At 43.1% G+C, this 24,276-nt stretch overlaps 2 protein-coding genes and 1 non-coding gene across 30 annotated transcripts in view; all 3 read left to right on the top strand.

The window, feature by feature from the left end:
• UBAP2L (ubiquitin associated protein 2 like) overlaps positions 1–15,703 on the top strand; it is a 38,033-nt gene extending 22,330 nt beyond the window's left edge. For 4 of the 26 annotated variants that reach the window (XM_032464189.1, XM_032464188.1, XM_032464187.1 and 1 more), the window contains 12 exons: positions 1–173; positions 1,305–1,494; positions 2,190–2,244; positions 2,628–2,802; positions 3,146–3,218; positions 4,267–4,462; positions 4,554–4,642; positions 5,583–5,636; positions 6,264–6,345; positions 7,126–7,343; positions 7,740–7,845; positions 9,267–9,667. In XM_032464189.1, the coding sequence (XP_032320080.1) occupies positions 1–173; positions 1,305–1,494; positions 2,190–2,244; positions 2,628–2,802; positions 3,146–3,218; positions 4,267–4,462; positions 4,554–4,642; positions 5,583–5,636; positions 6,264–6,345; positions 7,126–7,343; positions 7,740–7,845; positions 9,267–9,316 (1,461 nt within the window). In that variant the 3' untranslated portion in view covers positions 9,317–9,667. Of the gene's footprint in view, positions 174–1,304; positions 1,495–2,189; positions 2,245–2,627; positions 2,803–3,145; positions 3,219–4,266; positions 4,463–4,553; positions 4,643–5,582; positions 5,637–6,263; positions 6,346–7,125; positions 7,344–7,739; positions 7,846–9,266; positions 9,668–12,566; positions 12,635–13,416; positions 13,615–14,028; positions 14,080–14,449; positions 14,662–14,928; positions 15,563–15,589 lie in introns of those variants that run through there. The other 22 variants (XM_032464180.1, XM_032464171.1, XM_032464167.1 and 19 more) reach the window with 10 other exon arrangements.
• Positions 6,049–6,184, top strand: LOC116658854. The gene has a single exon (XR_004314145.1). It is a non-coding gene; the product is annotated as a small nucleolar RNA SNORA58 (small nucleolar RNA).
• Positions 15,704–16,786: 1,083 nt separating the features above from the next.
• On the top strand, positions 16,787–19,472 carry HAX1 (HCLS1 associated protein X-1). Of its 3 annotated transcripts, none has more exons than XM_014552862.2 (8): positions 16,787–16,946; positions 17,070–17,162; positions 17,491–17,753; positions 17,937–18,121; positions 18,558–18,609; positions 18,737–18,843; positions 18,972–19,062; positions 19,210–19,472. In XM_014552862.2, exons 3-8 carry the CDS (start codon positions 17,516–17,518, stop codon positions 19,293–19,295), a joined length of 759 nt encoding a protein of 252 aa, XP_014408348.1. In that variant the 5' UTR covers positions 16,787–16,946; positions 17,070–17,162; positions 17,491–17,515; the 3' UTR covers positions 19,296–19,472. The 3 variants fall into 3 exon arrangements, with proteins under 3 accessions (XP_014408348.1, XP_032320081.1, XP_006177282.1); XM_032464190.1 differs by having other exon boundaries at positions 17,453–17,753; XM_006177220.3 differs by lacking the exon at positions 17,070–17,162 and having other exon boundaries at positions 16,789–16,946.
• Positions 19,473–24,276: the final 4,804 nt, after the last annotated feature.

The raw sequence follows: 24,276 nt of genomic DNA, 5'->3' as shown, positions 1-24,276 counted from the left end.
ATTCCTGCTCTGGCTGTGGAGATGCCTGGCTCAGCAGATATCTCAGGGCTAAACCTGCAGTTTGGGGCATTGCAGTTTGGGTCAGAGCCTGTCCTTTCTGATTATGAGTCTACCCCCACCACGAGCGCCTCTTCAAGCCAGGCTCCAAGTAGCCTCTATACCAGCACGGCCAGGTAGAGGAAACCTGTGTCATAAAACTTTTTTTAGACTTTTCACTGCTTATTCTACTTTTGCTGATTCCTAGAACTCTGGACAGGCCATGCCTCTGATTGGGTGAAGGAAAAGTACTTTGGCATCTGCCGCAGCTAAAAATGCTTTTGATGCTTTTAGCCCTTTGGTGTGGACTTATGCCTATGAAAGGTGTAATTTTGAACTCCTGGGAAGGAGACAGCATTAATGTATTACACAATTAAAAGAAACCTTTCCAGTAGAGCCTTTCCTGCCTCCTTTGATAGCTACCAAGGAAGGCCATCTTGAGCAATAGGAGGTCCTGGCGGAATTTCATGGGACTAGGCTGGGTTTTTTTGTTTTTGTCTTTTTTCTTAGTAAAGGTAGTTTTACTTAGAGACGTACATACTGCATAGAGTGTAGGCTGTTTCAAAAGGCAAGAGAAGGGCCACGAGGTGTGGGGGTTGGGTGCTCAGATTAGAGTAAAAGTAGGTACACACTCCATAGACAGAGTGTGGGCTATCTCTGAAGAGGAGGGAGCAAAAAGGAGGCCACGAGGTGCCATGTTGCCAGTTTTTATGGGCTCAGAACACACTGTCTTTTCAATCCTTAGAGTTTAAAAATAGAGATGTCTGGCCCAAGCCGAGATCTATTGAATCATAATTGCCATTAATGCATGTGAATATTTAAAAGTTCTTCTCAAGAGAGTTTAGCTTAACAGGGTTTTTGAGAGAGCCAGGAGCTCAGAATTTCTTTAAATGAATATGTGCAAAAGGTGATTTTTTCCTATGCTTAGGATTCATGTTACGCTATATCTAAGGGACCAATAGTATATCCTTTCTACTGACTTTCAGCCTCTTTTTCTTATAGGAGAGAATGTAGGGGAACAAGAAACTTTTTCTCTTCCTTTAATAAGAGTTGAAAATGGTTTTAAAGTCCATTCATAGTTCAGATCTTTGGCTCTATAGGATATAGAAACTCCTACTGATCTGAGGAGGAAATTGTGGCAGTTTCTTTTATTTGTTTCTGGCAATTTTCTTTTTAATTGTGATCAACTTACTTTAGTAGATCTACATTAGTATCAGTGGGTCTGCTCTATTTGTTTCTCTGAAATTTTCCTTCTTTATTTCTCACAGTGAATCTTCATCCACAATTTCATCTAACCAGAGTCAGGAGTCCGGTTATCAGAGTGGCCCAATTCAGTCAACAACCTATACCTCCCAAAATAATGCTCAGGGCCCTCTATATGAACAGAGATCCACACAGACTCGGCGGTACCCCAGCTCCATCTCTTCATCACCCCAAAAGGACCTGACTCAGGCAAAGGTATTGGCTTAATGAGCCCCTTGACATTTGTTAGGAGAATATCAGTGTTTTACTTCTTGACAAATGATGCTAAGACACCTCTGAAGTGCTGATTGAGAAGCTGAACTACATTTTTGTGGTTAGTGAAATTAAATAGTTTTTTTCATTAAGCCTGGAGACTCAGAGCTGGAAGATCATTTTTTTTTTGCACCAAAGATTCTCTCTGATAGAATCAGTCTCAGGTACCTGTTTTCTCTTCTTAGAAGATCTGATTGCTAGAATTCTGGGTGCATATCAGTAGACCTCACCTTGCTACATCTTGGCTTGGTGAGGGGGCCAGCATATGCCAGAGGCAGTGTGGAGTGACTGTCAGAAGCAGCCGGCAGAATAGGTGGTTTGGCTGAACTGTCATACTCCCACATCCTCCCCCAGGGATCACTGGGTTTGGACCTTTCCTGTGTCTGTTTTGAGTTCGGGATCTCTTCAGCAATTTGGGGGTTGCCTTCTGTTGCCCTGGGTCACGCAGGGTTGATATATCTTATTTTTGTTATTTTTAATTTTTGTTAATTTGTTGGGATAGTCTGCCTTATGTTAATCCTTTTGTTAATTTGCAGAATTTCTCTGAAATGTTTGTTGACAGAAATTAAGCTGAGTCAGTGTGCTAACTTGACCTATTCACTTGAGTCTGTCTGTTTCTTCTCTTTTTTTTGTACCAGAATGGCTTCAGTTCTGTGCAGGCCACGCAGTTACAGACCACGCAATCTGTTGAAGGTGAGTGTTTTCCAGGCTTTTTCCTCTTAGTTGTAGTGTTTTTCCTCCCCTTTCGATAGTTTGAATTTCTTAGATTGTAGTGAAAAGTGCTCTGCCTTAGTGGTCAGAACTTCTGGTTATAGTTCTAGCTTGGTTCTTTCTGCCTTGCTGCTTAATCTCAAAAATTTTAGGTTCTCTATGTTATAACAGTGGTAATCATTGGACAACTGAGATCAGTGCTGTGAAAAGATTGGAGTTAAAAAGAAAAAGATTATACCTAAACATAAATGGTCCATTATTAAACAACTGAACTCTTTGGGATACCCTAGGACTGTAGTCACCTCTTAACTCCTTATAGACACTCTCTTTCCTCTGATGAGGTGAATTCCTGTCTTTATTTCCAGGTGCTACAGGCTCTGCAGTGAAATCTGACTCACCTTCCACGTCTAGCATCCCCCCTCTCAGTGAAACGGTATCTGCAGCTTCCCTGCTGACGACAACCAATCAGCACTCATCCTCCTTGGGTGGCATGAGCCACAATGAGGAGATTCCAAATACTACCACCACACAACACAGCAGGTGATTTGGGGTGAGGATGGAGGTTTGGGCTGGTGAGTAGTAATAACAGAGCTCTCTGGTTCTACCTTCTCTCTGCACCTGGCAGAGACCACATTAAGGGGTCACCTAAAAGCTATGAGAAGTAAAGGCAGAGGAAGCTTTTTTCCTTTTTTCCTTTTTTTTTTTTTTTTTTTAACACTTATTCCTGCTTTAACTGCTCACTATCGCTGGCTGGCCCTTGTGTTTACCATCTGATCTTAGGTCTCCTTGTTTCCACATTCTGCCTTATTTCTCTTGACTGAAACTCCAGCTCAGGTAACCGTAGCACTACGGCTGATGGCAACCTCTGTTTCCTTACTTACAGCACGTTATCTACTCAACAGAATACCCTTTCATCATCAACATCTTCTGGGCGCACTTCAACATCCACTCTTTTGGTAAGTGTGATGCTATGAAAGAGGAAGTGTGGTTTTCTTAACACTTATAACCATCCAACCATAAGATTCTTCCAAGAAGAGGCTCTTGAAAATTTCTTCATGAGGTGGCAAAATGATAATTGATCTGAGGTTGCTGGAAAGGAGTTCACGGATGTTTGAACCCAAGAGAGGCAGAAGAATTCAGAAATACTATAGAGCCAATTCTCAAAACCCTGGAAGTGACTTTCCTAAATATGTAACTTTTTTTTTTCCCAAGCACTGAAACTGGGTGGGACTTTTGTATGCTATGATAAATTCTGTAAGAACATCCCTTTCTAACTGAAACAGCCATTCCCATTCATTAGTCTGGAGTATGCCAAACATGAGTCATGAAAATAATCAGTGTGAATCTGGGCATCCTATGAAAGTAGAGGCCAGATGAGAGTTTGTGACCAAAGAGTTAATTTCACTGTTGTGATTTATAACAGCTATTTGTGGAATTAAGCTGAGATGGTAAGGAAGAAAACTAACTTCAAAAAGACCTGCTTTGGGCAAAGGTGTGTGGTTTGCCAAAAGCCTGGGGCAAGGTAGTGAAAGCTAAGACTTTCTTAGGATTCTCTTTTTCCTCAAGTATACTGTTTCAGGTTTAAACTCACTAGAGCTTACACTTTTTTCTAGCCCACGTACTGGTCTTTTGTGCTGAACTAGTGAAGAAGAGTGTGGGAGAGAAGGCTATGATAAATATTTCACACCTAAACTATCTCTAGTCTCCTCGCTGGCCAGTCAGCGTTGGTTTCTGGGGAGTTCGTCCCCACTAGGTCTGCTGCCTTTCTGAACAAGTTGATGATGTGCAGTGGACCTGTTGTTATCCTTACCAGGTGAATCTACGGGAATGTGTAGCTGGAAAATACTTAGCAGTATTTTGACAGAGGGCACCCTGGTACCCTGCCTCAGCCTTTTTAATTGGGGACTTGACGTGCTATAATCAACAGAAGGGATTATCTTTCCTGACCTGTTATGCTAATCACTGTTTTCTCCTCCTCTCTTCCACCGCTCCCCCTTTTTGAAGCACACAAGCGTGGAGAGTGAGGCGAATCTCCATTCTTCCTCCAGCACTTTCTCCACCACGTCCAGCACGGTCTCTGCCCCTCCCCCAGTGGTCAGCGTCTCCTCTAGTCTCAATAGTGGCAGTAGCCTGGGTCTCAGCCTGGGCAGCAACTCTACCGTCACGGCCTCAACTCGAAGCTCAGTTGCTACGACTTCAGGTAGCTCTGCATAAAGGGTGGATCACAGTCATTTGGGATGGGGGAGTCAAGTAATTGTGTGGCAGAATGAAAATAATAATTTTTCTTTTAGGAAAAGCTCCTCCCAACCTCCCTCCTGGAGTCCCGCCGTTGTTGCCTAATCCGTATATTATGGCCCCGGGGCTGTTACATGCCTACCCGGTAAGTGAGAGCGAATGGTCTTCTCCAAAGAGGAAGGCAGTGTGGCTGTTTTTTATAGCTCTGGCCTCAGGCAGAAGGCTATAATTAAATTATAAATGAGTGATTGTCACATGTAAGCAAACAGATTTTTGATCTTTGTAGTTTTGGAAAAAATAAGTTATTAGAGAGGAAGGACTAAAAGTAGAACAGGTTCTCTATTGTATATTTTCTCTGTGTGAGAACAGATTCTGGGGCTCAGAAGTCAGAGGGCAGAGTGTCTACCTGGAATCCCTTTCAGTTTCTTAAGAAAATTATTTTCTCTAGTTGGATTGATTCCCTGTCTTTGGGGGTCTTTGCTGGTTCCGACCTTGTCAGAACAGAGTTCCCTGACTCAGCCTGGGACTCTGAGAATAGGTGGCTGACAGTAGTAGCCTTTTGCCTGTTGTATCTTTTATCAGCTTCATGTATTCAGTACCTATTTAGATGAAGGGTGTTTTTAAAAAGTTTTTAAAACACCTGTTTTTGCCTTCAGAGAGTCTAGATGAATATCATACAAATGAAACATCCAGTAGCACTTTTTTAATAGTAACATACTACCTTAGTACTCAAAGAGAAAAGAATAAAATAAAGGAGGTAAATTTTAAGCCATATTTTGAAAGCTATAGGAGACAAAGACTGGTAGCATGGAGAGTAAAGCAGGCTGTTCATATAAGACTTGTGTGTCCCCTGCTGCTACCTAGAGGCCAGCCTAGTTGAGTCAGTATGTAGCTCAAGGAAAGCTTCAAGACCTTCCGTGGATCATGTAGTCTCTTTGTACTTCAGTTCTTTCTTCAAGGAAAAATATTCCTTTTCTTCCTAAGGATGAGGATGATATTCTGTTGGTTTATCTTGTCTTTTAGCTCCTTGGTTTGCTACTGTCAACCAGTTCCCACTAATTTTGTTCAATGCTTGTGCCTTTCAGCCACAAGTATATGGTTATGATGACTTGCAGATGCTTCAGACAAGATTTCCATTGGTGAGTACGTAGTTGTAGAACTTAGCGAAAGAAAGCTATCTTAAAATTAATGTTGGGATTATTCCAGGTGTTCAGTTGGTAAGTCACAGACTTAGCTCTTTCCCAACCCGCACCTCCATACACATATGTTGATTTAAGATACATTAGAATATAGGGGCTTAAAGAGTGGTTCTAACAGAAGATAACTTTTTTTTTTTTTAATCAGTTGTGGCATCTTTAAAGTAAACATTTTTTAACCTGGCCTATAGCTCAGAATACTCTGGAGCTCTCAGGATGCTTCCTGTATGTCTCTAACACTTTGATGGATTCCAGAAGGAAAGTCTTATTTTCTTAGTAGTAGTTGGCTATTACAGATAATATCTAGAGGTTTGAGAATATCATTGATAGTGATGGACCTGAAGTGTCTTCCTGTGGGCATACTTGTAGACCCTGCCTGACTGTGCCCGTGGCCAGGCAGGGGGGACAGTGTATGCAAAAATAATTTGGAGTTTGTGCTAGCTCTAGCCAGCTTAATCAGTGGCTGGGTAAACTGCAGTACTCCAACATTCTTCTCACTCTGTACCATGTATCCTCATGCTGGGGAATGAGTGGCACTGAGTCTCTGCTCCTTTTATTTCTCTTTTTCAGGATTACTACAGCATCCCATTTCCCACACCCACCACTCCGCTGACTGGGAGGGATGGTAGCCTGGCCAGCAATCCTTATTCTGGTAGGACTGGGATGGGGCTGAATGAAGAGAAATTGTGTTGACTTTGGTGGCAGAAACCTGATTAGTAGAAAGAAAGGGGTCCAGTTCTCACTGTAGTTAAGATCTTCGGCAGAAGTACAGAATGACTGTGGTGGATCATGGTAGATTCAGAATCCTGCTAAAGATGGGCATGTGGCAATTTTGCTTCTCATCCCACTTTCTGTTGTCTCCCTGTGATTCCAGAGGATGTCTTGACTTGGTCTTCTCAGCTATTCTTTGGCTTTTTTCAGGAAGGATAGTGGTTGAGCTGACCTTCCTCTATTCATGTCTGTTCCTGTTCCTTACTCATGTAGCAGTCTCATTGCTTGCTGGGCCATGGGCCTTCCTTTTTTTTTTTTTTTTGGCCTGACCTGTTATTGACCTATCATTTTCACTGGTCTGTTACTGTTTTTCAAGTCCAGCATGGAGTGTTCCCCATGGAGAGGAATGGGAAAGGGAAAGGGGGTTGGGATGGGGAAGAAATAAAAGAACATGGGTGGGCAGAGAAATCATACAGGAACTCTATTCTGGGAGCCTGTCTGCCACAGCATTGGGCAGTCATGCAACATCAGTTCTTGACTAGCACTGTGCCAAGTGTGTGCTGAGCAATGCTAAATGGAGCTGCAGAGAAATGTAATTCAAAGATGTGAATTTCAGTGGTCTTTGAGTAGGCTCTCCTGGAATCATGTGAAACCAGAAGAGGGATTCTGCATTGGTGTTGGGGGTGAAAGAGGTAGGTACATGTAGTCTCTCCCGTCACAGGTGACCTCACAAAGTTCGGCCGTGGGGATGCCTCCTCCCCGGCCCCGGCCACAACCTTGGCCCAACCCCAACAGAACCAGACGCAGACTCACCACACCACGCAGCAGACATTCCTGAACCCGGCGCTGCCTCCTGGCTACAGTTACACCAGCCTGCCATACTACACAGGGGTTCCGGGCCTCCCCAGCACCTTCCAGTATGGGCCTGCTGTGTTCCCTGTAAGTACTTGGGCTTGGTCTTTACTTGTGGTGAAGAATCCTAGCCCTGGACACTATCCTAGCTGCTTTCAAGGCTAAATGACTTTTTAATAATGAATGAAGAGGAACAATACCCACCTCTAGGATGTTTCTGACCTGGGAGAATGTGTGGCTGGCATTGGTGGTATTGGGGTAGAGATTACCCCTTCTTAGAATTAGCTACAGGAGGAATGTGATACACAGCTTTGCTTCCCTCAGACTGTCATTCATTCCCTGAGCCCATTTTGCTAAGCAAACTGTGGACAGCCTGCATCACGATGGGTAACCATCTGAATGCCCAGTCTCTGGAGGAGGGCAGATAGGGTGACTGGTACTCTGCTGCCATTTCACCTTAGTTCTGGTGTTTTTGCTCATCAGGTGGCTCCTACCTCTTCCAAGCAGCATGGTGTGAATGTCAGTGTGAATGCATCGGCCACCCCTTTCCAACAGCCAAGTGGATATGGGTCTCATGGATACAACACTGGTAAGCTCACCTTGACCCTGGCTGTCATTGGTGTCTGTAGGATGTTAATGAATGAGCTTCAGGGAGGAAGATTTGGTGCTTGAGAAAATGGGGTTGGTGAGGGTGTGCTGCTGCTCCATGTATGATTGTTAATGTTTGACTGACTTGAGTGTCTGAGCAGCACCATCAGAGGAGCTTAACACTAGAACATACATCCACTGCTCATGACAGGAATGCCCTAGGGCACAAATTGGCTATTAGAATATGTTGGCTGGCCTGAACTTTGGGTGGTAAGCAAGGGGCCCCAAGATTTTACTGAGATGTCCATGGAAGCAGTTGTTTCATTTAATACTGATAGTACAATAGAGAATATATTCACTGAACGGAAGAGTTAAATGGGTTCTAAACTAGCATGCTGTGGTAGGCTTGGCTTAAGTCTCTTGGTAGCACTACTTTTCTCATGTGTCCCCTTCTTATTCCCTAGCTAGAAGGCCTGAGATAGGGAGAGAAAGGAGAAGGGCATGAATGCTCAGGAGAGGGAGAGTTGGACCTTTAGGTTCCTTCATTTGTATAGCTGGTCTCTTTGCAAAGTCCATTTGCACATCTGATGGTAGGGAGGGAAGTACAGGCATCCTCTGAATGGGTGCTGACCTAAAAGGTGCTTATTATTAGCCTATCCTTTGATCCCATATCTGACACATGCTCTCTGTTTTTGGAAGACAGAGAATAAAGAAGAGTCTTTGAATAAAACAATTCCATCTACTTTTTTCAGAGCCTTGTAGATGTATATGGGGAGGAGTTTGTTGCCATTGCTTGGGGTTGGAGTTGAAGGTTGTCCTTTAAAATTCTCAGCTCAGTTATGGTTTCATGGTGATTTGGGTGGAGCTGCATCTGTGTTCGTCACCCTTGCATGGGCTCCAGGTGGTTAAAATTGCCCAGGGTTTTCAGTAATTGGGAAACTCTGAGCTAAGCAATGAGGGTAATAGGTCTGAAATGGACAACAACGAGGTGGAGCTTAACTGTGTTGTATGACAGAGTAGGTTGAGATTTAAACTAAAGAATCCTGAGATACTCCACTGAGATTTAATAATACCTAGACTCCTTGTGGCTAGGAACTCCTCTCATTGAGCATGGTCCACCCCAATCCTTGGTGGGGAAGATTATAAGCTTTTTGACTTGGAATGGCCCTATTCTGAGAATGTTAGATTTAGGTCTTAGATGGACCAGATTCAAGAATTTTAAGAGGTAGATGATTGATAATGTAAGAGAATGACATACCTGATTCTGGAAATCCTAGCTTCTTACCTCCCTGAAGATTTCAGAAACCTGTAACAGCCCTTTCTTTGAAAGCCCCCAGTTCCCAACCCCACAGAGGGCTCTTGTCATCCCATTCCTCATCAACCTCTAAATTCATTTATTTTTATGTATTTGATTCCTTTTAGGAAGAAAATATCCACCCCCTTACAAGCATTTCTGGACGGCAGAGAGCTAATTTGGCCCAAGGCTGGGGGCTGTGTTTTGTGTGTGTGTATAAATTTGCACTGAAGTCTTGTTTCAGAAACCAGACCACTGAGGAGAGCCTGCTGAGCTGTGGCCATGGCCTGCGTGGCTTGGGGAAATGAGTTGGTGGATACCTTCTGGGCTTTTGAACTTGCCCTTCTCCCATTTCCCTCTCCCCCATGTGTCTGACCCTGTCTTACCCATTTCGAATTCAAGCGGTGCAGCACCTCCGAAGCATCGATGCACACACCCGCTGTTGCTTTTGATTTCTGGAAGGCATGTAGTTTCAACTTGTAACAAAATATTTGTAGTCTTCAATAAACTGTGGTGTTTCTTTAGCTAACTCTGGCGTTCTTTCCGTGCATGTCTTTCTGGACACTAGGAGCCAAAGTTGTGCTGTGATAAAGGGTGGAGGGTGGCCTTTTCAATCACACCCCAGCATAGCCAAAGAACAGTTAACTTTTCAGTATGGTGGTTTTATTAAGGCGTGGGAGGGGAAACAGCCTGTTTCCAGCCTGTTGATTGGTTGGTAAAGAAAGCTATTTGTAGAAAATCCCTGATTCTCCATGCTTATTATAGCTCTTCCCTTTTCCATTTAGATTTTCCCCTTGTCTCTGACATAGCAGAGGGGGAAGGAAAAGTCATTGTGAAAGGCAGAAGAGATGGTGTTCAGAGCTGTTGTTAGGGAAGTACCTTTCAAGGCTTAATTTCCACACTTGGTTCCCAAAGGCCAGGTGACTGACTGAGCTCTGATAACGTCCTCAGTGACTGGCTGGTTGACGACTCGGGCTGCGGAGACTGCGCTGGCCTGGAACGTTGTTCTTAGTCCCTTGACAGCTTTTCAGGGATTGTGGATAATTAGTCGTTCTGCACTTGTGAGTGTAGATTAAGAATGTGTGGGAGAGGTTTGGTTAGACATCTCCTTGACTATGGAAATTCTCATCTCCACTCAGTCCAACTGGTACACCATCAGCCCTTCGCTGATAGAGTTAACTTGGACAGTGGGAACGCCATCCTTGATTATCAGATACTTCACTTTCTTTGTATTTGTTGCCAGCCCTCTGGAGTAATTTTGTCCTGTGAGCGTATCCAACTTTCCCAGGGGCTGCCGTGCTGGGAGAGATCGGTTCTTGTTTTTCCTCCCTGCTGTCCACATTGTGTTAGTGTGATCACTGCTTGGGAGTGAGGGATAAACAGGGTGTTGACTGTTGGAAGAAAAGCAAGAAAACTGTAGTCTGAGAAGCTTTCTAATTACTGGTGAATATAGATAGGGAAAGCAAAGCCCTTTGTTCTTTAGGGTCTCAGATACTTAGACAGAGGCTATGAGGGATACTACACAAAGTATCCTTTTTTCCTGCATTTCCAGTTGTTTTCAACCAATAGCCCAATTAAGACCTCTAAACTTGAAGCTGGTTGCTAGCTAGTCTAGCCTGTGGAAAGAATGAGACCAGGCAGGGGCACATTGGAACTAAATTCCTCCCTACCACCCAACTTGAGAATCAGCCATTTCTCCCATCCTGTATGGGATGACGAGGGGCTGTCAGCAAGATGTTTGAGCCTTTGCAGTAAAGATCACTGTCTTTGGGTTTTCCTCAGAACTGTTGTATATATATCCTATTACACCTTACTCTCAAACCCTTCCACACAAACATCATTAGCTTAGCCTTTTCCATAAATGAGCTCCTGTTCTTAAAGTTACACGAATTACCAGTGAGTTGCCAAATGGGCACCTGAGGGTTGAAAAGGGAAGAAAAAAAATTACCCTATTAGTTCCTGTATTGTCCCTTTTCCTTCAGTGCCTTTGAAATGTAGAGTTGATACTTTGGAGATGGAAAAGTATTTTCTCATGCTTGGTTTCTGTAGTTCTGTTCTTTTCCTAGCTGGTGTTTGCTCCCCCTGGAACTATCTCAGCTTGTGATGTGGGAGTGTCTTTCCAGGTTAAGATGCCACTTTTACTGGGAAGATTCTATAGTGGTTGTCCAAAGTGGGCTTAACGTTTGAAGGCTGCTTTTGTCTAGGCATTGGGAGGATTTGGGTCCTGGCGTTTGAAGGGAGATTGCTGTTAAACTGCAGGTAAATGGAGGATTCCTCATTTGTGATTTGGTCAGTTTACTATAGTGCTTCTAAAAAGAAAAAAAAACAGAAAAACAAAACCTCTTTCATCAAAGTGCTCCTAACAGCAGAAGAGAAGGATCTAAAGACATAGATTGAAATACAAAGTTTCTGAGGTTTCATTTTTATCTCACTTCATGAGAACTAACAGATCTTTAAAAAGCATGCTTTAAATTCCTAGTTAAATTTCAGTGACTTTTCCTCAAATGTTTGCATAGAGAAAATTTCTCTAGTAAGATGCTGGGCTATTTTACCTGATGGCTTTTTCCTATCCTTGGCTTATTGCCCCATAGCCCAGGAGGTACAATATGTGTATTTCACTTTAAGGAGTAGAAATTAAAATGAGGGATCATACTACTCTGGTTTACTTAAAAGTTGTAGTGGTGGTAGGGAGTTTTTTAGCAAGAAACTTGCAAGTTGCTGGAGTATGGATTAGAGCTTTTATCTCATGGAAAAGCTGAAGTTTTAAGCTAGAATGACAGTTAGATTTTGTGTTCCACCTAGGCTGTAGGAGATAACTTACCCCATCTACCTTCCTTATCCCTCTCTTCTCCCCATGCTTAAATTGCACAAATGGAATTTCACCTTTGTGCCAGCTCTTTAAAGTCTTTAAGTCTATAGCCTAGAAGCGCCAAGACTCTGGGGAAGCTGGACTAAGTAACCTGAGTCTCCGAGAATGAAGGTGCTCTTGGGGGTTGAGCTGCGCTGCTCCTCTGGTACTTACCTTATGCTGTGGAGGTGTGGTTTTTTGTTTTTTTTTTGAGGCGTGGATTTTGAACCCATTCAGGAGCCGGACTGCAGGACTGAGTGGAGTTTGGATGGATTGATTTGAAATGGCACAGAAGTGTTTTGAAACCATATGCTAGTGAAGTTTGTCTATAATCCCTAGTCCCTCCAAAAACAATGCACCTCACTCACGCAGGTAGTACACACCTGGAAAAAGCAAGAGAACCCTTAGGGAGCCCCTTTCTTTCATGAGCTCTTATCCCTCAGGACTGACCTGAAGCTGGAAAAACACCAAAATTCCCTTGCAGTGGTATAGCTAGAAAGGCTGCACACATCGTCTCCCCCCAGGGATGGGCCAGGCAGCCAGCCCAGCTAATCCTCCTGTCTGTTTCCTCCTCCCCCAGGTGTATCAGTCACCTCCAGTAACACAGGCGTGCCAGATATCTCGGGTTCTGTGTACTCCAAAACCCAGGTAGGTGCCTGGCTCTGGATAGAAGTGGCAAAGAGAGATGGACATAGAGGCGATGGAGCTGCAATGATAGAAGCACAGTGAACAAGAACAACCCAAAGAGAGGTGTCAGGAAACCCATCCTACTAGAAAAAGAAAAGAGAACAAATATGGAACTGAGGGAGGCTAGTTTATTCCATTGTTTGTAAGTATGTAACAGAGTGGGAAAGGACACAATCCCATAACTAAAGTGAGGCATCTGAATTATCCACAGATTTATATTATGTTCTCCCCGCTTCCCCCCATAAATAATTAAAAGTTTGACATAAATTATGAGGAGTTATGTTGGAGTGTTTCATGGCCGAGACCTTTAACACTCAAGATACCTCAGTGTGTATTCATTTCTTTTGAAATACCTAAGGAATTCTAATTTCTACCCAACTCCAGGGGGATCCTGATTTGTGCTAAGAGTAGTCAGCAGATTTCACTATGTTCATGAGTGATGTTAGATTTTACAAAGTGCTTTCACATCCATCCTCTCATTTGGTCCTTCCAACTGACAGGTCAGTAGCATCCCTGATTAGGTATGAGAAAACTGAGGCTGAGAGATTGAGTAATTGTCTCAGGATCACACAGCTATCTAAGGGTAGAACTGAGACTGAGACCTGAATATCTGAGTTCAGGTGCAGTGTGCCTTCTATGACACCATATACTGCTTTCTGAGGGTTGGGGATCTTGGGTTCAGAAATTCCAAGGATTAGTTTGCTGATCCCTTTTACTCTCTCTCCTCCCATTCTCCTGGATAGCAGTCCTTTGAGAAACAAGGTTTTCATTCCGGTACTCCTGCTGCCTCCTTCAACTTGCCTTCAGCCCTAGGAAGTGGGGGGCCCATCAATCCGGCCACAGCTGCTGCCTACCCACCTGCCCCCTTTATGCACATTCTGACCCCCCATCAGCAGCCGCACTCCCAGATCCTTCACCATCACCTGCAGCAGGATGGCCAGGTAATAGCCCTTCCCCTCTCTCCCTTCCCTTCGTCTTCCTTCCTGTCCCCTAAAACTACCTCCCCTTTCCTTTTCTTACCCTTCCTCACCAGCACCTTCACCCAATCCTCCCCAGCGCCAGCCATGGGCACACAGCACATACAGACACAAGCGCACATAACAGGAGCAGCCTGCAAAGGAGATGTCCGAGAAGGGGCCAGATTGAAAGCTTTTTTGCCCAGTTCCTTTGGTGCCTTTCTCCTCCACCTCCTCCCATAGCACAGCTGTCCTCATCCCATCAGACCTGGGTCACACCTCCCCTCTTACCTCTCCCAGCCTACCCCTTCCCTGACATTATAGCTTTCCCTTCTAATGGTGGAGTTCTATTGTCAAAGTTTGTCCCTTTATTTTCCATATATCCTGGTTCTGCCTCAGCTACCATATTTGCAGATGATTCTCTGTTGCCAGCGCCAGCAGGAGGAGCAGGTAATGAAACTGAATGATGATATGCTTGAATCCACTCCTTTTCAGTCCCCATTTCACCTCCACAGCCTCAGGGAACTTGAAAAGATTGCACGGTCACAAATCGGGATACACAAACACAAACACCTTGCTGAGCTCTCTGGCCTCCCATTCCTCTCTTGTCCTCCCCTCCTCAGTGCCCTCTTTTTCTTTCTACCCTTCCCCAACTCTGGAAACACTTGGTTACCGGAATGGAAAGGATTCTTGGGGCAGCATCTGGAGCCTGGGGCCTCAGACTGCCTCCTACCTTGCCTGAAATGGGCTCACATGTGATGTGTGGTAGGGGTGGGGAGCCATGGGGTGGTGCAAGTGACCTTTCCTCCTCTCCTCATAGGTGGCTGGGGAGCTGGAGTAAGGGCTTCCTTGCTCTCAAAGACAGCTGTCCAAATTGAGGCATTCCTGGGGATCAGTGAAAGTGAAACCACCTTGTGATCTCTCATCTCCAAGAGGCCATAACTGTAGAGTAGCCTCTCCTCAGAGCAGGGGAGGGTGGATTTTGGGGTTGGGGAGAAGGTGGAATTGAAAATGAACGGAATTGATTCACTATCTTGTCTCTAATGGTATCTTGCCCTCTTTTCATCTTTCCCTTATTTAAAGTTTGAAAGTGCTTTTTAACTTGTCAGAGGTGCTCCAGCTGCTATATAAACCAAATTTCCTACGGTTGAAAGCTTCAGAGTAAGCTTTAGAGTAGTTTCTAAGCAAGGGGAATGGGAGAGTATGACAATTTCCAAATCTCCACCTGAAGATGTCACAAATTTGTCCCACTAACTAGACATCTTTTTCCTCCCCATTCATCCTCCCATTCCCCTGCAGACGGGCAGCGGGCAACGTAGCCAGACCAGCTCCATCCCGCAGAAGCCCCAGACCAACAAGTCTGCCTACAACAGCTACAGCTGGGGGGCCAACTGAGGCCCTGACCCTCTTCTCCCGGTCCCATCTTCCGAGAGGGCTTCTCAGCCTGGCAACTATGGAAACAGCATCAAAGAGAGAAAGGAATGTGGGGGGGGGGGGTTCCGCTGCCCCCCACCCCCAGCGGCCCACCCCATGCCTCAGCTTCATGTCTGTCCCATTCCCATACCATCCCCACTCTGTTGTATGTATTATAGGATTTGTATTTTCTTTTTTTTCTTCTTCCTTTCCTCTCCTCCTCCCCCCTTGCATTCAAGATTATGAAACTTTGCTGTGGGCCCTGCCCTTCCTTCTCCTGTTCACCCTGGTGGTGTGTGGGGGAGGTGAGGAGGGGGGACCCCCAAATATATATCAGCCCAACAGCCCTAAGTCTCCTCCTTTATTATTAGGAAACAAAACAACAACAACAAAAAATGGCGTCATGAATATGAACAGCATTGTCAGATGAATTAGTTGAAGTGTTTTTTTTTTGTACTGTGTCCTCAAATTTAATGGATTACTGTGTCTTGTATATATAAAAAGAAAACCTCTACCTTCAGCCTCTGCCCATTCTTGCTTCGTCTAGGATCTCCTCAGTCTCGTCGATGACCAGCTTGGTGAATAAATATTACTGTACCAACTGGGCCTTCCCTAGCAGGCCCCGAAGGCAGTGGAATAAAATGAAATCTTCTCCCTTTAAGAACTCCTCTGACCTTAATGTGCTACTGTCTTGCCCTTGAGGGGATTCCCTTCTCTTCTTCCCTAAGAATTTCACAGCCTGGTGCTAGAAAGAATCACTACAGATCTTCATTTCCTCTAGATCTACAGCAGATTTTAGGCAATGGAGGGAATGGTATAGCAGGTACTGGGTGGAAAGGGAGAAAATTACGTAGGAACTGAAAGAAATGGCTTTGTAGAATCAAAGTTTTATTTAGATGGATCCAGGCAAATGAACTGGAAAAAATGAGGGCAACATGCACTGTTGGGCTGTTAGAACTTAAGGAGGAGTTCTTGCTTCTTGAGTGCTTTCATTTCACATAGCTAATTACCCCTTGAAAAGGAGTCTAGAGCGAGGCTGGCGTGGATTGGGGGGCGGTGGGGGTTGGGGGGCGGCGGGGCGGGAAAGGAGAGGCTTTCAAAGTCAACGATAGGAAAAAGGGAATAATTATGGCCCCAATTCTTCCGTCATGAGACTCTAAGCTAGATTTCCTTTGACCTCTTTATCCTGTTGGCTGCAGAGCTAGCCTCGAAGAATTAAAAGAATCCTTTATGGTTATGATAAACTCTAGTAGCTGGAGAGATGGCGTTAAGTCCATGCGTTCCTGTGTATTTTTCCCTGGGGAAGTCAATAATACTAGAAGGAGCTTAATACGTCTTGTCCATCTCTCATAATATTACACGTAACTGGCTCAGTCAAGAAGCAAACTGGACCGAGCAAGGGGCAAGGTGGCTTCAAATGGAACACTTGCCCGTGGGTGTGGAGAGTCGGCGGTGAGGGAGGTCCTCGGTCTGGTCCGTTTGTGCGGGTGGGCTGCCCTCTAGCGGCTGCGTCCGGTGCCGTCCGGCGTCAAACCTTCGAAACTCCCTATTGGACCGGGTTGGTCGGCAGGAAAGAGAATCAGCTTAGGAGGCAGGTGACTATTGGAAAATGAAAACTTAGTACGCCCACTCCCCTCACAGGAAACAGGTTCGGTAAAAAAGCCTTTCGCATTTGAGAGGACCGTCCGCCCCGCCCCCCATGGCCCTTTTACGGGTCGTTTTACGACAGTGTACGATCACAGGCTTGCTTTCCGGCAGCGTAGTCTGACGCTTCGCTCTTATTTCCAACAGCTGCCCCCAGGTGTGGGTGGGCATCGACAGGGTTTCGAAGGTTCGAGTCCCACTACGGGAATGAGCCTTTTTGACCTTTTTCGGGGCTTTTTCGGCTTTTCTGGTTCTCGGAGGTGAGAGCGGGTCCGGGTCAGACGGGGGGGGGTGGATCTTCTGAGGGGAACTTGACCCCTGACACCCTATTTTTGGAAAAACATCCTTTTCCCCACTTCCTTCAACTCTTGCTGAGAGGACAGAAGGCACAACATTGAGCACTCATCCCGCGACAGTAACCAAGGCGGTCGTTAAGAGGAGGAAAAACAGCCGCTTAAGCCTTTCTCCAATCTGGGGTGATGCAACAGGGGCCCGGGTGGGGAAGACAATGGGGCCCTGGGGAAGAGGACAATGAGCGAGTGAACAGGACCTTGGGAGAGAGGGGAGGGGAGAGAGGGGAGGGGCTGGGGAACACTGAAAAGCCAAGGGGAGGAGCCCTTGTTTGGGGGACCCGCGAGGTGAGGACTGACTTTGGTAAAAACAAAACAGAAACTTATGGCCAGCCCTCTAACCCTCACTTCAGATTCCCAGATCCCTGCTGTTGTCCCAGTTCGTCACCCATTAACTGATTTTATGGTTTAAGTAGTGCTGAAATCTTGGTGGCCAATCTGCCTCTACCCCCAGCCACAGAGATCCCTTTTTTGGAGGGATGACTCGCGATGATGATGAAGATGATGAGGAAGAGGAAGAAGAAGGAGCCACGTGGAGCCGTGGGAGCTCGAGGTTTGAGGGTCCCCAGCCTCCCGAGGAATTTGGCTTCGGCTTCAGCTTCAGCCCAGGAGGAGGGATGCGTTTCCACGATAATTTTGGCTTTGATGACCTAGTACGGGATTTCAATAACATCTTCAGCGAGATGGGGGCCTGGACATTGCCTTCCCGCCCTCCTGGTGTGTGGATGCTTCTGGGGGAGAACCTATGGTTTCTGCTGAGTCTGTGGGAGAAAAAATGAGCCTGCAGAGAGTAGGTGGGGGGTGGGGGGTGGGAAGTGTGAAAGAACTGATGATTTCAAGGAGATATAAAAGGGCCCAAGTCCTTTCCCACCCTTAGCATCATCTGCCACCTTTCTGCAGAACTTCCAGGTCCTGAGTCAGAGACACTGGGTGAGAGACAGCAAGGACAGACGCTTCGGGACTCAATGCTTAAATATCCAGATAGTCACCAGCCCAGGATCTTTCATGGGGGCTTGGAGAGTGATAAAAGAACTGAACCCCCCAAACCAGCACCAGACTGGGGATCCCAGAGACCTTTTCATAGGGTGAGTACATCTGGGCCCAAAGTGAAAGCCTGTGGAAGAAACTGGCTGCAAAGACTGGAATCCAACAGGGTTGGACTCCTAGGCCCTCCCCTTAGTGTATTAATCTGTTTTCTGTATTAAGCTTCTTGTAGGATTTTCTTTCAGGGGGAAATGGGAGTGCTGCTTTTTTCTTTAAAAAAAAAAAAAATTACTGGTCCAAGTAATTGGACAAGGCAGGGCTGTTGTGGGAGGACAGAAAAGTATCAGTTCAGGGATGCTTTTTGAGAGAAGGATACATAAAACAGAGAAGAGGAAGGGGTGAGTAAGTAAAGCTATCCTGACTGGGATTACTTCTGAGAAAAAGTAGTTCTGGAACTAGGGAATAGTTTGGGTTCTGTGACTCCTCCAAGTTTCAGATTGGAAGGTGTCATTTCACCTACTTTGGCTTCTTCTACAGTTTGATGACATGTGGCCTGTGACCCCTGATTCTCGAGCCAGAGAGGACAATGGTGAGTCTGGAGGGAGAGAACGTTTACCAGCCCTTTGTTCTCCCTCCCTTAAATTTCTTCCTGCCACACTTGTCCCCATCTTTCCCCTGGACTCCATCTTTCTTGTTTCCTCTCTCTGCCCTTCTAGATCTTGATTCCCAGGTTTCCCAGGAGGGCCTTGGCCCAGTTCTGCAGCCCCAGCCCAAATCCTATTTCAAGAGCATCTCTGTGACAAAGATCACTAAGCCAGATGGGGTGAGTTGGGAGAGAGGTGTGAAGGGAACCATGGCCAGAGAATACCCTGGAAAGGTCAACCTGCGTAAAGAAACCAGTGAACTCACCTTTAGTGATGTTAGGGATATGCTGGGGGCTTCTCCTTTTAGACAGTAGAGGAGCGCCGGACTGTGGTGGACAGTGAGGGCCGAAAAGAGACCACAGTAACCCATCAAGAAGCAGGTGGCAGTCCTAGAGATGGTAAGTGAAGAGTATGAGTCAAAGGGGGTCCATCTCTTAACTCCTTGGGAATGGGAAACCCATACTTTCCTACCTTTTAATATTACTCCTCTCCTTTGCCTCTGCCCAGTCTCTCATTTAGACTGTGTATATCACTTTCTTCCTTAGATCCAGAATCACCAACACCTCCATCCCTGGATGATGCCTATTCCATCCTGGATTTATTCCTAGGACGTTGGTTCCGGTCCCGGTAGCCTTCTTAACCCTCAGAGGCCTTTAGGTTCTTTCACCTCCCGCCCTTTGCTCACATCAGTGGGGCTTGTAGTTCTCCTCCTGGCACCTTGGGGCCTTGGGTGTGTGGAACAGTGAATTGGGGGTATGTCAGTATGTCACTCACCCAAACTGATCAATAAAACCTTTATTTATGCTAATTCTTTAGTCTTGGTTTTGTCAAGGCTGTCCCACTTTCTTGTACCATCAAGGGCTTCCTAAATTAAATAGGCCCACAAAAAATTATTACTTAATTTTTTGTTCCACTTCCAAAACCTGGTTTTGACTGGGGTAAGGTACCTGTAGAAAATGATTTTCCTTGTAAGGATATAACTACTGATAATTTCAGGGAAATTTCTGCATGGGGCTGCATCAGATTTAAAAAAAAAAAAAAAAAAAGCATGTTTGGAGGTATAGGGAAATAACTGCTTCCCTAGGTGTGACATCACTATGATTGGATGGTTCATGAGATATTTTGAGGAATTACATGGGTAAATATTTCTTCCTTTACTGGCTATGTTTTTATTTTTATTTTTTGTATATGTTAGAGAAAATATAACAAGCAAAACATAATTGGTCTCTTCAACAAGTGGTGCTGGAAAAGCTGGACAGCCACCTGTAAAACAGTGAAATTAGAGCACTCCCTCACACCAGATACAAAAATAAACTCAAAATGGTTTAGAGACCTAAATGTAAGACATGAAACTGTAAAACTCCCAGAAGAGAACATAGGCAAAACACTTTTTGACATAAATTGTAGCAATATTTTCTTGGATCAGTCTCCCAAAGCAAAAGAAATAAAAGCAAAAATAAACAAATGTGACCTAATTAAACTTAAAAGCTTTTGCACAGGAAAGGAAACCATCAACAAAACGAAAAGACAAAGACTGGGGGAAAATATTTGCAAATGATGCGACTAACAAGGTGTTAATATCCAAAGTACGTGAACAATTCATACAACTCAATATAAAAACAAATCCAATCAACAATGAGTAGAAGACTTAAGTAGACATTTTCCCAAGGTCAAGACATACAGATAGCTAACAGGCTCATGAAGAGATACCTAACATTGCTAATTATTAGAGAAATGCAAGTCAGTACCACAATGAGATATCACTTCACACCTGTCAGAATGGCTGTCGAAAAGTCTACAATTAAATGTTGGAGAGGATATGGAAAAAAGGGGAACTCTTGTACACTTGGTGGGAACGTAAATTGGTGCAGCCACTATGGAAGTTTTTTAAAAAACTAAAAATAGAACAATCATATCCAGCAAATTCCACTCCTGGCTACATATAGCCAGAATAAAAAGAAAATACTAACTTGAGAAGATACATGCACCCCAATGTTGATAGCAGCACTATTTACAATAGCCAAGACATGGAAGCAACTTAAATGTCCATCAACAACTAGGTTAAGAAGATGTCTGTATTGAAAGGAGAAGAGGGAGGAAAAAAGGGTGTGTGTGTGTGTGATGGAATATTACTCAGCCATTAAAAAGTGAAATATTGCCATTTATAGCAACCTGGGTGGACCTAGATAATATTATGCTTAGTGGAATAAGTCAGAAAAAGACAAATACTATATGAGATCACTTATATATGGAATCTAAAAAATAACACACAAGAATGTATACACAAAACAGAGTCCAAACAGACTCAGACAGAAAACAAACTTGTGGTTACCAAAGGGGAGCAAGATGAGAGGAGAGACAAATTAGGGGATGAGATTAACAGATACAAACTATTATGTATAAAATAGATAAACAACAAGGATTTTTACTGTATGGCACAGAGAATCATACCCATTATCTTATAATAACCCATAATGGAATATAATCTGTGAAAATACTGAATCATTATGCTGTTCAATATTAGTGTCAGGTAGTTGGCTATAACCAACTATACTTCAATTTTTTTAATTATTGGATTTTTTTCTCATTAAAAAAGTTTTTAGCACTATGGCTTAGAGTAGGAGATCTTACAAGTGCATTTTCTTCTGTTCCCTCTGGAAACCCCACTAAAATGACAAGGGATTTTTCTAAAGGCATATCACAAAAATATGTGTCTCAAAACATACACAGACAATCCTCAGTTTATGATGGTTTGACTTATAGATTTTCAACTTTACAGTGGTGCAAAAGTGATAGGTGTTCAGCAGAAACTCTACTTTGAATTTTGAATTTTGGTCTTTTCCCAGGCTAGCGACACACAGTGTGCTAACTCTTGTGATGCTGAGCAGAGACAGCAAATTGCAGCTCCCCGTCAGTCACAGCATCATGAGGGTAAACAACCGTTCTGTTTTTCATTTTCAATACAGTATCCAATAAATTACATGAGATATTCTACACTTTATTATAAAATATGCTTTGTGTTAGATGATTTTGCTCAACTGTAGGATAATGTGTTATGTATAAGGTAGGCTGAGTTAAACTATGATTTTTGTTGGGTTAGGTTATTAAATGCATTTTCAACTTATGATGTGTTTACTGGGACATAACCCCGTTGTAAGTTGAGGAAGATCTGTAGTTTTGTCTTTTATATTTAAGTTTTTTAATTCACCTAGAATTTATCTTTCTGTGTGGTATGAATCAGGAGACTAATTTCACTTATTATGCTTGGAAAAATATATACAGATATATGTACAAATACAAATACATATATTTTGTTTATATGTATATACACACACAAATATTTATATACCTTTGCTGGGTCTTTCCACTCTCTTCTATTAATCTATTTATTTATCTTTGTGCCCATATCACAATTTTAAATACTATAGTTGTATTCAGTAGAACATATCCTACCTTTTTTTAGCCTCTAACTGTTCTAGCATATAAGAATGCAATTGATATTTCTAATTAGCTTTTGGGAGTACCACTGTAAATGCTCTGTCTAGCAACACAAATGGAGCCAGAGATTACCAGAAATCTATGGACAGCCTCAAGATGAAGGATGGTGACTCACAAAAGAAGCAACTTGGAAGAAACAGACTATGCAGAAAGATGAAAATTTAGCAAGGACACAAATTATTAATGTATTGGAAATATGACATATCCATAAAACCAGAACAGATGCTACAAAAGGGGAATAAACAAAACAAGAACAAACTTTGGGGAGTTAAAAACATGACGGCAGAAATGAAAAACTATTTAAAAGGTTTGGATGATAAAGTTGAGAAAATCTCCAAAATAATAGACCCAATACAGAGATAGAAAATAGGAGTGGGGTGGGAGTATAGCTCAGTGGTAGAGCATGTGTTTGGCATCATGAGGGCCTGGGTTCAATCCCCAGCAATGAAATAAGTTGAGAAAATATCCTACAAGTGAAGACTATTACTTCTAATATGAAAGGGCCCACCACGTGCTAGATATCAAGGATGAAAATAAACCCACTCCAAGACACATTATATAAAATTTCAGAACACTAGAGATAAAGGATGATCTAAATGATTTGAGACAAAGAGAAAAAAAAAATAACAGAGGAAGAGGAATCTGAAACTTTAACAGCAACATTGGATTTAAAAGACAAGGGAGCACAATTTTTTAAATACTGAGGGAAAATTATTTCCAGTCTAGATTTGTACATCCAATTAAACTATGAATTAGATGTGGGGGTATAACAGGCATGTTTAGACATGAAAGAGGTCTGAAAGAGAGGTATCTACAAAAACTCATATGAAACATACTTAATGGTGAAAGACTGATGATTTCCCACTAAGATTAGGACAAAGTCAAGCTAGCTGCTCTCACCACTTCTATGCAACATTGAACTGGAAGTTCTAGCTAGGATAATAAGGCCAGAAAATGAAGTGAAAGACATGGAATGGAAGGGAAGAAGTAAAAATGTATTTACAGATAGCATGACTTTGTATGTAGAAAAAATCCTAAAGAATCAACAAAAAAATTACTAATAGTAAAAAGTGAGTATAGCAGTTTCAGGACACAAGATCATATACAAAAAAAAAAAAAAAGATTTCTCTATATTGGCAACAACCTGAAAATGAAATTAAAGCATTTCATTCATAATATTATAATTAACAATAAAATATTTAAGAATAATTTTGGGAAAAAAGTGCAAGAGTTGACCATTGAAAACTACAAAAATTGCTTTTTCTAAATAAAAGAAGTATACCATGTTCATGGATCAGAACATTTAATATTGTTAAGAAAACAATTCCGCCCAAATTTATATATAGATTTAATGCAATTTCTATCAAATCTTAGGGGGTTTTGAATATAAAAATCGAGAAGTCGTTTCTCCTCAATGTGGGGCCCTGTTCTGGAAGGGAGGCCAGGTGAGTTAGTTTTAAAAGGTCATAGGAACCTGACTGCCATAGCCCATTCACACTATCTTCTATAGTGCTCTTGAAATCACCCACTGTTGGAGGAGTGAAATCCATGCCAGTTTCAGTTGTTCTGAAACTGACCTACAGAACTTTTCAGGGAATACCTCAGATACCATGTTTCTTTTCTCTGCTTTTCTCTGTTTTTCTGTTTCTTGCACAAACCCTAATATGGTATAGGTCTGATGGCTGTTATATTGCCCCAACCCCAAACCCTGTTCTACTGGGTTTGAAAGTGTACTTTGTCACATAGTTTTAATAAAAATGTTTTTAATGAGTCTTAGGTTTTGCTATTTATTTGTTCTATCTTTTTATGTGGCAATCAAGAAAATCCAAAAACTAGGCTTTTATTGTTATTGCTATTCCCACCAAAATTACCTTTTTTTAATACAAAAAATTGTAAAACTTTATTTAGTATCCAGAAATGAAACTTATTGATAATATAATCTATCTATACACATAATAATTACATATATATGCATACATACTCAAATTTTCTATAAAGGAGAAATAAAAGGGAACTAACTTATAATAAAATAGTGTATTTGTCAATATGTAAATGTTCAGGCGTAACTAGAATCCATAATGAAATATCCTGACCAATATAAACATGTCACATAG

Source organism: Camelus ferus, chromosome 21 (genome assembly GCF_009834535.1).
Source record: "Camelus ferus isolate YT-003-E chromosome 21, BCGSAC_Cfer_1.0, whole genome shotgun sequence".
Classification (NCBI taxonomy): Eukaryota; Metazoa; Chordata; class Mammalia; order Artiodactyla; family Camelidae; genus Camelus; species Camelus ferus.
This window is presented reverse-complemented; position numbering and strand designations above follow the sequence as displayed.